The sequence below is a fragment of the Euprymna scolopes genome, chromosome 6 (assembly GCF_053919585.1).
Source record: "Euprymna scolopes isolate OS-2025 chromosome 6, ASM5391958v1, whole genome shotgun sequence".
Lineage (NCBI taxonomy): Eukaryota > Metazoa > Mollusca > Cephalopoda > Sepiida > Sepiolidae > Euprymna > Euprymna scolopes.
Window position 1 is genome coordinate 94,132,467 of NC_136487.1, and position 15,743 is coordinate 94,148,209.

Here is a 15,743-nt window from a genome sequence, read left to right on the forward strand (position 1 = left end):
ATACCCCCCAAAGACTTAAAAACAATACTTAGGATGCTTCAGGCAGACTTGCCACATACTTTACGCTTACCAGTAAATCCAAAGAAGAGTCTATGGGAATATTATAAAACCTTGAGTTGTGCTACGATGTTACAAAATGATAAGATTTACGTAATGGTTGAGTTACCTTTATTGGATAGAAATAGCGACTTCGAAGTATTTAACGTAATTAATTTACCGATACCGTTTCCTACTAATGTCACTGAGAGGAGAGCAGTAGCAAGGTACAAAGTTGAAACCGAAGGAATAGCTTTTAACCCAGCCCGAACCAAATTCATAGTGTTGTCACCTAGCAAAGCACTAGCGTGTAGCATGAATGCACTAAGAGTTTGTGCAGTAGAAAGTCCCATCTATGCAACTAATGGACACAAGTTATGCGTAGTTCAATTATTTCAAGGTAATGAGGAGGGGATCGATAAATATTGTGGAGCAGAGGTGTCGATTGATATACTAACCCCCCAAGCTATACATCTATCTGATGGTGTTTGGGCAGTTGCCTCAACTAGTGAACGGAAGTTGTCGAAAGTCTGTAAGGGACGGCAACAAGGGGAAATACTTATTCATCCACCTATGACCATTATAGATCTACCTATGAGTTGCGCAGCGTTTGGCCCAACTCTAGAGATCTTGCCGTCCTACAGATTTAAAGAGAAGTTTGAACTCAGAAATGACTTTCTGTCATTAACTAGAATACCGCGTGTAAATTGGTCAAAGGTATGGACACCTATCACTTAGGAATTTCCGAAGATAAAAGCTCGCGAAATTCCACCTCTTTTGAAACTGGACGGAAAGATCGATATGAGCGAGTTATTAGATGAGTTACGAGCAGTGAAGGATGGTAATGAACCAGAAAAATGGCGATGGGAAAAAGTAAGTAAATGGTTAAATCCTACAATAATCATCTTGGTCGTGATAATGATAATAGCTTTTCTAGTGTATGGGAAAAGGAGAGTTAGCTACATCAATAGCCTCCTAAGGGCTGGAAAAGATGCTAATAAAATAGATAAGGACGAGAGTAACCATCAATTAGAGCACTTAAAAGGAAAAGTCCATTCGTTGTTTGAAATGAATAGGGATAAGCATGAAGTGAGGGACGCTACCGTGGTTTCTGATAAAAACACCAGACCTGATCAATCTGGTACAGAATCAAGACTACCAGTGAACCCCGCATCTAATACCCTACCAACTTTGGAGATACATATGTGAAGAAGCCGGATAACCAAGAAAGAGCCATGGAATGAAATCCGAGGAAAAATGGACTATTGACTAAATAGTTGCATGCATTGAAATGTGTATATGTATATATATATAAAAAAAAAAAAAAATTAATGAGGTTTATGGACAATCGTATGAACTGAAAGCAGATTTGAAAAACGCTAAACTCTAAAAGAGAACTTTTTGCATGTGCATGAATGATAAAGTTTTTTTTTCTTTAAGAACGAATCCAATTGATGAACTATTATAAATTGTAAAACCACAAAGAGCCATGGTATTAAGGCCCAGAAAGAAGAAGTGGGTTAGAAAAAATATTGAGTCCAATATTGTTTCTTTTAAGTGGGGGAGGTATGTAACCAAGTTATGGGGTTGATATGCCGTTGTAGAGAAAGAGCCAAAAGAACGAAAAAAATAGGACGATCAAATGACTCTGTGGTTAGAACAGACAAAGGAAAAAGTATGTCAAGAGATACTTATTGTTGTAACGGTCAGAGTTTGGAGTGAGCTGGCTGTTTATTTTGAAACACAGAAATCGAGATGAAATGACAGGCGGTTGTTTATTTTGGAAAACAAGGTTTGAAAGCTGATGACAGGCAAGTTTTCTTGTTGTAAACATATACAAACTCGTGATGTTTAAAGGGCATTGATGGATATGTATATATTCCTCGAACACAGTAAAAAGAAAAGGGGGAGAAGAGAAGGAGAAGAGAGAATTCGATTTTGGCGAATTCAGATGGTGTTAAAGTCGGGCAGAGAGGGCTTTTGACTTAAAACACGTATCTCCAATGGCCGAAAAACTTATCTGAACTCGAGTCACAAGCTACCGTTTTAAAATAGCTACAGACAACTTCCTTCAAACTCTGAAATATTATTAGACCATTATTATTGTGAATAAACCCAGATTAATTGTTTATTCATGTGTGGAATCGTTTTTATTTCCTTTTTCACCACACTAAAATCCATGGCTCTCTTATCGGCGATGTTCGCTGGTAAGCGAGTACACAACGACAGGTTCGGAGTATAAAATTTAGACGATCAACTGATAATTCTGTCACTACCCAATACCAGCAACATTAAAACGGCTAAGAATTATCACCGGCAGTGGTCACTGGAAGGATGAAAATAGTGAGCTGCAAACCGCCAGAGTCGGGTCGTTTTCAGGCTGCCGTAATTGGAGTGGAAGAGTTCTGAGGTCGACGATCGTCTCAACCGACCGGCTGAAGGGGATGACAATAATAAAAGAAGGCAGATGAAAGACAAAGTTTTGTTTTGTTTCATGGCATATCAACTCTTTTGGGTAATTTGATGCCAACTCCATTTATTTTGGTAAAGAATTTTTATTGCTTGAGATTCTTAAAATTTTCAAATATTTTAACAGATTCTATTTTATATATAGATTATTTGCAAGCCAATTTCTTTTGCATATGATTAATTCTATTTAATTTATAGAGCAGTTTGATTTGGTTTACTGAACTTATAGGTATTAGATTTTGGAGAATAAACCCATCATCTTTAAAAGGACGCTATAAGTTCAACCCTGGTGTCATTAAATAATTCTTTCATAGTGCCCACATTGTAGTATCTTTGTCGCATGGAGCCATAACCAACACATTCGAATATAAAGTGTCTCACTGTGTATGGAATAAGACAAATTGCACACCACAGTGGCTTCTTCTGCACAAGAAAAAATGAATGTGCAGTTTATATGCCATCAAGAAAGGATGACCTCCTTTCTTCATGACTTCCTAAAGCCCTGTCGCCATTCTCCTAAATTGGGTTGTATTATCAACAATTTATTGGAGGTGTTACTACTCTATTTAAACTACCATTTCTCCTGAATATATGTATGGATGCTTACCTTAATGTCTGTGCATGGCAATTTAAATTTGTTGTTAAGCATCTCTTTTAAGATAGTTTTGACTGCTGTGTCAACCTTATCATTTCCTCAGATTCACATGTGACTTAGAATCCAACAAAGTATAATCTCTTTGGTGTCCAACAATGATGTTAATCTACATAATAGTTTAATAATTAGATTTGAAGAGGACCATGTTGTGTCTCCCAGCAAAGAAATTTTGTGTCAACATGTTCCACTCTGAAACTCTGATTTTAAAAATTCGATTTGATATTAGGCACACAGAAGATGAGTTCTTGCTGTAAAAGTTTTATGAGGAGAAACCAGAAATCAAAGCTCAGTTAAGCATTTTACATGGAAATAACAATCAAATGGAGAAACGTTAACTGTAGTATTGAAAAGGTGAATACACACACAAAAATAAATTAAAATAAGCAACTTGCAAATTTTAATTGTACAATTGTAATAATTCTCCAAGACATAAATCTCGTTAATCAAGTAACCTGACACAAATGACGCCAACTTTACTTTGTATTGGGGAGAAAGTTCCTCCTCATTTTATCTCGACAAGAGAATTTATATCTGCAAAAGAATACTCATTTGTGAAAAAATACTCATTTTTTAAAGAATAATTAATTGCAAATCATTTGCGAAAGAATACTAATTTTGCAAAAGAATACTAATTTTGCAAAAAAAATACTCATTTTACAAAAGAATACTCATTTGTGAAAAATACTCATTTGCAAAACAATACTCATTTATAAAACAATACTCATTTGCAAAAGAATACTCATTTTCAAAAAGTGAACTTTATCATCACACAAAAATAACAAGATCCTAGCTTGTTAGTGAAATGCTCTGAGTTCAATCCTAAATAAACAAATACAGCACAACCCTCACTCTTTTTCTTTGTCAACTTGCATGGTGGCTACTACATTTACAACTCATCAGTAAAATAATGTGTTGTAGAGAACTGAAGAGATCCTTTCCCACTAGATTTTGAACTTTGTCAAGACTAGAAAGAGTGATCTGAGTGATACCTTGACAGATGTGGCAGCAGTACTACATTTTACGATGTATCTGACTCTTATATATAGATGCGGATTGTCTATGTGTTCATAATCTATCAATTTTATTTATGATCATAGTACAAATTTTAGTATGAGATAATAATGTGACGCACGTTTTCATGATGGTTTTAATAATAGAAAGGATTGAAACGGACGAAAGTTCATCAATATATAAGAAACCACAAAAATAACTGATTTTAATAAAAACAAAATTAAAAAAACAACTTATTTACTTGAGTTGCTCCTGTGTTTTATAGATCTCTTCAAATTCTTCTCGTTTTTCTTTAAAGGCCACAAGGACTAGCTCGCAACGCTTGCTGTCACCTTCAAATGATAAATCTTGTTTCACTTGTTGCCATCGAGCAGCAAATTTTTCTAATGATCCAAAGAATGTCTTAATATCAAACTGCAAGTTATTCTTCATAACTTCAATCTGAGAAGAAAAAAAATTTATATCAAAGCAAAGGATAAATTTATTTTTTAACAATAATTATAAATTTAAATTCTTTAATAAATTAAATATATTTAAATGTTTCCTTATTCAAAACACTTTTAGGGTTTTAATGCTTTTAGGGCACAACCTAAGAAAATAAATAATTCAATACAAGCTTCTGAAATGACGAACACAACAACTTCATAAAATGTAACACAGTTTATGGTTTATTAAGGAGAATGTGATATGTTTCTTGTTTATTAAGGAGAATGTGATATGTTCCTTGTTTATTAAGAAGAATGTGATATGTTCCTTGTTTATTAAGGAGAATGTGATATGTTCCTTGTTTATTAAGGAGAATGTGATATGTTCCTTGTTTATTAAGAAGAATGTGATATGCTCCTTGTTTATTAAGAAGAATGTGATATGTTCCTTGTTTATTAAGGAGAATGTGATATGTTTCTTGTTTATTAAGGAGAATGTGATATGTTCCTTGTTTATTAAGGAGAATGTGATATGTTCCTTGTTTATTAAGAAGAATGTGATATGTTCCTTGTTTATTAAGGAGAATATGATATGTTCCTTGTTTATTAAGGAGAATGTGATATGTTCCTTGTTTATTAAGGAGAATTTGTATATGTTCCTTGTTTATTAAGAAGAATGTGATATGTTCCTTGTTTATTAAGGAGAATGTGATATGTTCCTTGTTTATTAAGGAGAATGTGATATGTTCCTTGTTTATTAAGGAGAATGTGATATGTTCCTTGTTTATTAAGGAGAATGTGATATGTTCCTTGTTTATTAAGGAGAATGTGATATGTTCCTTGTTTATTAAGGAGAATGTGATATGTTCCTTGTTTATTAAGAAGAATGTGATATGTTCCTTGTTTATTAAGAAGAATGTGATATGTTCCTGGTTTATTAAGGAGAATGTGATATGTTCGTTGTTTATTAAGCAGAATGTTATATGTTCCTTGTTTATTAAGGAGAATGTGACATGTTCCTTGTTTATTAAGGAGAATGTGATATGTTCCTTGTTTATTAAGGAGAATGTGATATGTTCCTTGTTTATTAAGCAGAATGTTATATGTTCCTTGTTTATTAAGAAGAATGTGATATGTTCCTTTTTTATTAAGGAGAATGTGATATGTTCCTTGTTTATTAAGGAGAATGTGATATGTTCCTTGTTTATTAAGGAGAATGTGATATGTTCCTTGTTTATTAAGGAGAATGTGATATGTTCCTTGTTTATTAAGGAGAATGTGATATGTTCCTTGTTTATTAAGGAGAATGTTATATATTCCTGGTTTATTAAGAAGAATGTGATATGTTCCTTGTTTATTAAGGAGAATGTGATATGTTCCTTGTTTATTAAGGAGAATTTGTATATGTTCCTTGTTTATTAAGAAGAATGTGATATGTTCCTTGTTTATTAAGGAGAATGTGATATGTTCCTTGTTTATTAAGAAGAATGTGATATGCTCCTTGTTTATTAAGAAGAATGTGATATGTTCCTTGTTTATTAAGAAGAATGTGATATGTTCCTTGTTTATTAAGGAGAATGTGATATGTTCCTTGTTTATTAAGGAGAATGTGATATGTTCCTTGTTTATTAAGAAGAATGTGATATGCTCCTTGTTTATTAAGGAGAATGTGATATGTTTCTTGTTTATTAAGGAGAATGTGATATGTTCCTTGTTTATTAAGGAGAATGTGATATGTTCCTTGTTTATTAAGGAGAATGTGATATGTTCCTTGTTTATTAAGGAGAATGTGATATGTTCCTTGTTTATTAAGGAGAATGTGATATGTTCCTTGTTTATTAAGCAGAATGTTATATGTTCCTTGTTTATTAAGGAGAATGTGATATATTCCTTGTTTATAAAGAAGAATGTGATATGTTCCTTGTTTATTAAGGAGAATGTGATATGTTCCTTGTTTATTAAGGAGAATGTGATATGTTCCTTGTTTATTAAGAAGAATGTGATATGTTCCTTGTTTATTAAGGAGAATGTGATATGTTCCTTGTTTATTAAGGAGAATGTGATATGTTCCTTGTTTATTAAGGAGAATGTGATATGTTCCTTGTTTATAAAGGAGAATGTGATATGTTACTGGTTTATTAAGGAGAATGTGATATGTTCCTTGTTTATTAAGGAGAATGTTATATGTTCCTGGTTTATTAAGAAGAATGTGATATGTTCCTTGTTTATTAAGGAGAATTTGTATATGTTCCTTGTTTATTAAGAAGAATGTGATATGTTCCTTGTTTATTAAGAAGAATGTGATATGTTCCTTGTTTATTAAGGAGAATGTGATATGTTCCTTGTTTATAAAGGAGAATGTGATATGTTACTGGTTTATTAAGGAGAATGTGATATGTTCCTTGTTTATTAAGGAGAATGTTATATGTTCCTGGTTTATTAAGAAGAATGTGATATGTTCCTTGTTTATTAAGGAGAATTTGTATATGTTCCTTGTTTATTAAGAAGAATGTGATATGTTCCTTGTTTATTAAGAAGAATGTGATATGTTCCTTGTTTATTAAGGAGAATGTGATATGTTCCTTGTTTATTAAGCAGAATGTGATATGTTCCTTGTTTATTAAGCAGAATGTGATATGTTCCTTGTTTATTAAGGAGAATGTGATATGTTCCTTGTTTATTAAGGAGAATTTGATATGTTCCTTGTTTATTAAGAAGAATGTTATATGTTCCTTGTTTATTAAGGAGAATGTGATATGTTCCTTGTTTATTAAGGAGAATGTGATATGTTCCTTGTTTATTAAGGAGAATGTGATATGTTCCTTGTTTATTAAGAAGAATGTGATATGTTCCTTGTTTATTAAGGAGAATGTGATATGTTCCTTGTTTATTAAGAAGAATGTGATATGTTCCTTGTTTATTAAGGAGAATGTGATATGCTCCTTGTTTATTAAGAAGAATGTGATATGTTCCTTGTTTATTAAGGAGAATGTGATATGTTCCTTGTTTATTAAGGAGAATTTGATATGTTCCTTGTTTATTAAGAAGAATGTTATATGTTCCTTGTTTATTAAGAAGAATGTTATATGTTCCTTGTTTATTAAGGAGAATGTGATATGTTCCTTGTTTATTAAGGAGAATGTGATATGTTCCTTGTTTATTAAGAAGAATGTGATATGTTCCTTGTTTATTAAGGAGAATGTGATATGTTCCTTGTTTATTAAGGAGAATTTGTATATGTTCCTTGTTTATTAAGAAGAATGTGATATGTTCCTTGTTTATTAAGGAGAATGTGATATGTTCCTTGTTTATTAAGGAGAATTTGATATGTTCCTTGTTTATTAAGAAGAATGTGATATGTACCTTGTTTATTAAGAAGAATGTGATATGTTCCTTGTTTATTAAGGAGAATGTGATATGTTCCTTGTTTATTAAGCAGAATGTGATATGTTCCTTGTTTATTAAGAAGAATGTTATATGTTCCTTGATTATTAAGGAGAATTTGATATGTTCCTTGTTTATTAAGAAGAATGTGATATGTTCCTTGTTTATTAAGGAGAATGTGATATGTTCCTTGTTTATTAAGCAGAATGTTATATGTTCCTTGTTTATTAAGAAGAATGTGATATGTTCCTTGATTATTAAGGAGAATTTGATATGTTCCTTGTTTATTAAGAAGAATGTGATATGTTCCCTGTTTATTAAGGAGAATGTGATATGTTCTTGGTCAAAAGCTGGACTCTGGCTACCTGGTGCTATCGCGGTAGTTGATACCGGTAGAAATAACACCGAGGTGGAGAGAGCGAAGAAAAGATGTCCGTTCTGTTTGGTGTCTCTCTCAGTAAGGATGAGTTCTTATTCCTCAAACCAGATGCTGGCCGAATTGCTTAGGGGATAGGAAGGATCAATATGCCGTACCTCTGATTGGTCAGTATGTGGCCAAATAGCACAGGGGAGAGGCATTGATTCGTTAAAAGAAAAAACTTCCACTTGTTTCTGCTACACACTCTTCTCATCTTGGATATTATTCTTGTTCTATAAATTATTCTTGTTCTGTCAACTATCACCAGGCAGGTCTTAAGTAATTCTTCATTATATTTTTAGAATCATCTGTACTGAGGATTGAACCCTCAACCTACAAAAATTAAACAACTAAATGAAGCAGTCTATACAGAATCCTATTAAAGTTTGGTATCAAAGGTTTGGTTCCATCTCAATCTTAGCTTATTTGACCAAAATTAAACAATGAGAATCCATAATTCCCACCCTCCACCTCCATGAAAAAACAGAAATACCAAAAATCAAAAAAAAAAACATCTCTATGGTGCATGTAGCTGTGACAGAAAGAAAATATCATACACTAAAAATCATGTAAATTGATCAAGTAATTCTATAAAAAAATCAAATTTTATGGCTAAATGGCAATCAACAATCTCTTGGCATCATTTTGCAATACCATGTTTCAAACTTTTCTGAGATTTTAAAAAGCCATTTTTAATATGGGGATAAGGTGTGTATTAGAAAAACTCAAATTTGATTAAAAATGATTTTATTTATAAAAATAAAAGTGCTTGATCAATTCACATAATTTTTCATGTACAACATTTTTCCCATTACATAAAGATTTTCCTTCATTTTTATTTTTTCAGGGATGGGGGGACTAGCACCAAATAAAGTGATGTTCAATTAATAAAATTTTGCCATCTTAATAAAAGTTTTGTAAGACGTTGTATGAATATATTTATTATATTTAGAAATTTTCCACTAAATATCTTTTTTTCTATTTTTATTTTAGCTAAAAAAATTAATTTGTATTATTTGGATTATTCAGACTAATATTCTTATCTTGGTGGTCACCAAATTGAAACAAACAAATTGAACAAATTTAAAAAGAAAAGTATAAACTGACCCTTTCAAAGACTGATTTTCATCATGAATAAAGGTATAGAAATAAAAAGCAAAATTAGCCATATTATTTTGAAACAAATAATAAAAAGATCAAATTGAAAAATAACATTCGAATATTATGTTTTGGAATTTTTGAGACATTTGGATTATCTGGATTATTGAGGCCACTGTTCTTATCTTATAAGTTATTTTCCCAATATTTCAACCGACATAATCTCTGACCTTCTTCAAATGTATTTTTTCAAGCTCAAGAATTTTTATGTTGAATTCAGGGACTTTTTCAAAATTTTGAACTGAACTCTTTATTATCCATTATTATTATTATTATTATTATTATTATTATTATTATCCACAAGAGTGGATTATTCTCATTCTATCAGCCATGACTAAGCAGAAGTCTTAAGTAAATAGTTTTCTTATTTTTATCACCTATAGCAAGGATTATATTAGCATAATCACATAAACACACCAGTTCTTATCATATCACCAAAGTTAAGCAATGTTGAGTCTGGTAAGTACCAGATGGGCGACCATTTTGTAATATCAGGCATTGTATGTAGGTGGACATCAACACCTCTCTGCAAGAACTGTAAAAACCTAACAGCATCACCTCCTCTGGCTGGTATATACATATGACTGGGAACCACTTACGAATTTGATATTCCCTTGACACTTTCTCCTTTCGTGGAAGCCAGTCAACCCAACTAGGGCAAACGCTGCTGGCATATATAATGAATATTAAACTTTCAACCTCCAGAAAACTGTCACTTAGAACCGATTGTTAATCAACTGCTTTATCCATTGACGCAAGGATTCATGTGCAAATAATGCAAGTTATGAATGCGCATCTAAAATATTCTGAAGCAGAAAAATTAATCATATATAAAAAGCATTAAATGTTTGTATATTCCAATAGAAAATTATTTTAGAAAATAAATAATTGAAACAAACCTGTTTCACAATAATAGAGCTGTGTCTATCCAACATTAGTTCAAAGCTGTCCCACTGTGATGCCAATTTGCTCAGTGAATCCATCCCTTGACCAGCCACAGATCGAAGTAGACGGTTCTTGGATTCTGCTTTCTCAAAAATTAATTTTATCTGAAAAAAAAAAAAAAAAAGAAAATACTAAAATTTACTTGAAATATAATTTTTTAAATTCTACTAAACAAATTATTTTTTTTTTAGTAAAAAATAGATTTTTTAAACATTAATAAGTATTTAATATTATAGCATTGAAGATTATATATATTGTTTCAAGGTATGTTAAAAAGAAATTTTAAAAAAGTGTTCGATTGTAAGAATATATACTATTCTAATGGATTCTAATATTCATGATGTATTTGGAGAGTTATTATTACAAAGACTTTCTCTTTATTCACACATTAATTTTTTGCTTCCTTCAGAACTCATAAACGTTTGTAAAATGTTTTTACTTCTTATAGTAGGATACATTTCTTTGGAAAACTATAGTTTTAAGGACCCTCTTATTAACCATTCTTTGTTCTAATATTTAAACATAATAAACTTGTAACGTATGTAACATTTGTTTTATTATCATTTTCTTTTCTATAATAATGCTCTATCCTCAATATTTCTATCGCACTAGAAATTAATATAAAATAATCATTTTATAATACATGAAAAAAATATGTGAAAGAACAACAATAAAACAGGGTTTACTGCTGACTATTCCATTTTTCGTTTTGTTATGGGTTGCGAGAGTTTTTTTCTAAACAGCCTATCTGTATCAATGAAACTGTGGTACATTTCTGGAATCTGTAATATATAGTTTTTAAATAAATAATTCACATCTCTCGACCTTCTGCAATAAGTGGTGACCCTGACATGATTCTTAGACACAGGCAAGCAGCTAATGAAGAAGATGACATTCCACCCAGATTTGACCAACCATGACTATTGAACATTTCAACAAACTTAGTCTTGGATGTAAAAAATCAAGCTCAGAAAGCATCAACAATACCCTTTAAGATCCACCAAGTTTCTAATAACAGACACGACAACCAAATCCTCACAGATATTCATCAAGCACCATAAAAATGGATGGACATAACTAAATAACATGATGGAAGAACTTGTATCAGTTTAAGACGAGTTAAACTGCAACACGCACACTGAAAAACTCAATGACTGGATGTTCAATGATACAACCTACACACAGGGGACCCAATCACTCTGAATAACATGCTCCAACACCAGTACAGACTTACTACACTTAGCTCTGCAGACTCATCAGACTCATTTGCAAACCTTGCACAATTGACTTCAACCATAGCATACTAACTAATAACTTTGCATTCTGGGCAATGCAGGATAATAAGTACAACTAGTATATTTTTAGAGGTGGCAAACTTTAAAATGACAACTATTTTCTTTAATTGCAGATTTGGCAACTATCAGTTATTTTGAGTTCAGTTTGGTTTGGCAATTCATCATGAAGAAACCAATACCTGATTAGCATTTGCAAATTATGTACATTTATTTTATTGACATACGATGAAAAAATAATTTACATTTATTGAATGAATAATTTCACAAAATGGAACAGTCAACTGGCAACTTCATTTCTTATTAGAGTATTTTCTTTGAGAATATGTAAAGTTCCATGTCTACGTTAACAAACCAAGCACAATGGACCACTTAGAAGACAATATTCAATGCATTATGTCCTAAGTACAGCCTAATGTAATAAGTTGTGAAAATTGAACCTCTAGATTATGCAATATACACGCAAATCTGCAGGGGCTATATGCTTGAAATTGTATTTAAATTATGTCAAAAATTAATCTTTGGAATAAATCACAAATTTGTATAATAAATATATTTTCTGTGATTTATTTTAATTTAAAGTTTGTCACCTCTAAAAAGCCCTCTCTCTCTCACAAACTCTCACTTTCTCTCATTATATATATATGATTCCTGAGAGCTGGAAAATTGCCTCCGTAGTAGCAGGATTTAAGAATTCTGGTGAAAGAACTGACCCACTCAATCAGTTTGCTAAAATGTTTGAGTTGTTAATCAATGAAGTGTTCGTCTACCATCTTGCTAAGCTTCTTTTTGACCAACATTCTAGTTGTCCTTGATGGCTGTATGTCTAAACAAAAGATGTGCCCCAAGGGTAAATCCTGGGACCTTTGCTATTCCTGATTATTCATAAATAACCTCCCTGATAAAATTATATCTGAGATTGGTATATCTGCTGATGACACCATGCTCTATAATAGACATGAGGGTAAAATTAATGTACACATATCTAAGGCAAATGCAGAAATCCTAGAAAACAATCTTCACTCAGTAGTGGTATGGGGTCGTAAGTGGATGGTAACATTTAATGCTACTAAGACTAAGCTACTTTCCTTTAACAACTACAAACACCCTACCTGAGAGTCCATCCTTCAAACTCCTCAATTTAACATGAATTGAATCAAATAGATTAAGGAAATTGTCAAGGATGCTGCAAACAGGATTGGCTATCTTTATCATGCTAGAGAATCACTCACATCAAAGAGTATTTTATATCTTTACAAAGCAACCATTCATCCATGCATGGAGTATTGGTACCACATTTGAGCTAGTACATCTACTACTAGTTTCTCATAGTTAGACAGTGTCTAAAAAAGAGTCGCAAATCTAATAGGTCCTGCACTATTGGCAACAAAGCTCCAATCTTAAATCTCTGTACCTTTTTTACAAGTACTTTAATAGAATGTGCTCTAATAAACTCATAGCACTTGTGCCCCCTTAACATACTCCTGACTAACCTGACAAGTAGCAAAATCCCATGCCTTCACTGTTGATGTTTTTTACTAAGAAAACCAATTTATGAGTATGCAAAAAGGCATTGTCTTTTGTAATCATCTTGAAAAAATAAGGGCAGATAATTTCACAAGAATTCAGATGTGTGAGATCAGCGTTGTAATGCTAATGATTTCACATTAATCGTTTAAAAACGCTTTTATTTATTAAAAAAAACCTACTTGATTCATTTATATGATTTTTGGAATATGATATTTTTGTTCCGTGCTGGGTACGTAGATCATAAAGATTTTTCTGTATTTTTTGTTTTTTTAATTAGGTTAAAAACTGGATAAGGACCTATATTTCTTCTAAAACTTCTAACTCCTTACACCTTATCACAAGTGATTAATATAAAGGGAACAGACAGTGTCATATGAAAAAGTAAACTTAACCAAATTTCTATTGTATTTTTTTAATGATGTTTGTGGTCGAAGGATGAGAACTTATTACTGTCATACTGAAATTAGTAAGCAAAAAAAACGCCTGAGCAGATAAACTATCAAAATTGATGCATTCGAACAAAATGTTTTTAGGGAAGGGTTTAGTAGTACATACAAATAATTGGATTAAAACGTTTACAAAACAGAATTACATATGCAGCTTCTGTTTACGGTCAATCAAATAGAGGAATATCTCATTTTACTTAATACCAAAGTAGAAAAAAATATTATTGAAAGGATGTATTTTTTATTACCTCTTTCTTCTTCTGTGTAAATTCAGCATGGTAACCCTTTGCAGCTCCAATTTCCTCAACAGTTTGCGGATGACTAGAGAGCTTTTCAATAGCTCCACTGAGAAATGTACTAACATTAGTCACATCAGCCGTGATTTTACGACGTAAGCAGTTGATGATTGCATCAAATAATTGCTGAATGTGGTCATCAATTATAGCTTTGACAGGGGATGTGTTCACACAGATGCAGTCAACTTTCACCTGACTAGAAAATAAAATCCAACTGAAAATAATTCTAGTATATATGTATACAAGAAATAGCAAACCTTTAATATTGTTGATAAATGAGATTTTTGGAGGGGAAGAAATGGAGTGCAGCAGAATGATTTTCTAAAACAAACGAATTAGGAAAACACCCATACGAAAAGTCAATACGAAAAGTCAATAATCTACAAGATGCAAACATTTAAAAATTGTAAAATGGCTGGATTGGCTTTAAATAAACATAAAATAGTTTGCAGTAGGAATGTGAAAAAAAAAAAAATTATTTACCTCCTTTCTAGGAAGGTAGATACAAGGCTAGGTTTAGGTTTAATAGAAAGTTTTTCTGTGGAAAGAACTGGATTTAAACTTGGCAAAACCAAGTTTTCAGTCCACATCATTAACCCCTTAACCACCATCAGCCCCAACCAATAGTAAAAAAAAGCTGAAATCAGGATCAATTTACCATGTAGATATTTCTAATTTATAACTTTCTTACAAAATCAATATTTGATTCCTCAGTTCTTTTGGTGGATCATTGCAGTATGTTGTTAATATTAATAAAATGTAATTGGATTTAATTCCTTACAAGTAAAACTTTAAGTCAAAATTATTTTCCTATGGTCACCATTTTTAAAAAAAAAAAGTAATATCTCTGTATTCACCAATACAGATTTTTTTGGAAATAAAACAATATTTTGGAAAAAATGAGTTAAAAAAATTGCAAGTAAAAATACTATAGAGCAATGCAAGGTAGGTTTTGTTCAGGATTGAATGATGACCAATGAATGTTTCACACTTCCATATTTTTATTGTCATCGAAATCGGTGAAATCGTCAACAAAAATTTATTGATTGAAATAAGCACCATCAGAATCAACACACTTTTTTTGCCAATGCAATTTATGCCAGTAACATAAAAAATCTTGCGTTCCGGTGGCAATGAAATTGCTGAAGGCATTTTTGATATCTCTTATGTTTTGGAAGCATTTCTCATGCAGAAAGTTGTTGAGATGCTTGAAAAAGTGGTAGTCGGTAGGTGAGAGGCCTGGAAAGTATGGCAGAGTTTCATAGTCCAATTTGTTCAACTTCTCTAGGGTCAGTTTAGCAATGTGCCATTGGGCATTGTCATGGAAGAGAATTGGGCCTTTTCTGTTGACTAATGCTGGATGTTGTTGTCAAAGTTTCTGATACATTTCATCTGTTTGTTGACAGTACATCTCTGCCATAATGGTTTTGCCTGTGTTCAAAAATCTGTAATGGATGAGACTAGTCAGCATGACTTTTTGGTGCAACTCTGGCTTCGGGAAATGCCGTGGAGCTTCGTTGGTGTCTAACTACTGAGCATCACTGTTTGTTGTAAAGAATACACTTTTCATCACAAGTCACAACCCAGTTGAGAAATGGGTCGTTCTTGTTGTGTAAAAGAAGGGAAGATGACACTTCATAACAGTATTTCTTTTGGTTGTTGTTCAATTCGTAAGGTA

At 31.9% G+C, this 15,743-nt stretch overlaps 1 protein-coding gene across 1 annotated transcript in view; it reads right to left on the reverse strand.

Moving 5' to 3' along the window:
* The window catches only part of LOC145277804 (cytoplasmic dynein 2 heavy chain 1-like), a 253,964-nt gene that overhangs the window by 185,595 nt on the left and 52,626 nt on the right, over positions 1-15,743 (reverse strand). Inside the window, exons 17-19 of the mRNA XM_080129659.1 lie at positions 14,018-14,261; positions 10,456-10,605; positions 4,413-4,612 (exon numbers count right to left, since the gene is read on the reverse strand). Coding sequence (XP_079985785.1) covers positions 4,413-4,612; positions 10,456-10,605; positions 14,018-14,261 — 594 coding nt within the window. The remainder of the gene's footprint in view (positions 1-4,412; positions 4,613-10,455; positions 10,606-14,017; positions 14,262-15,743) is intronic.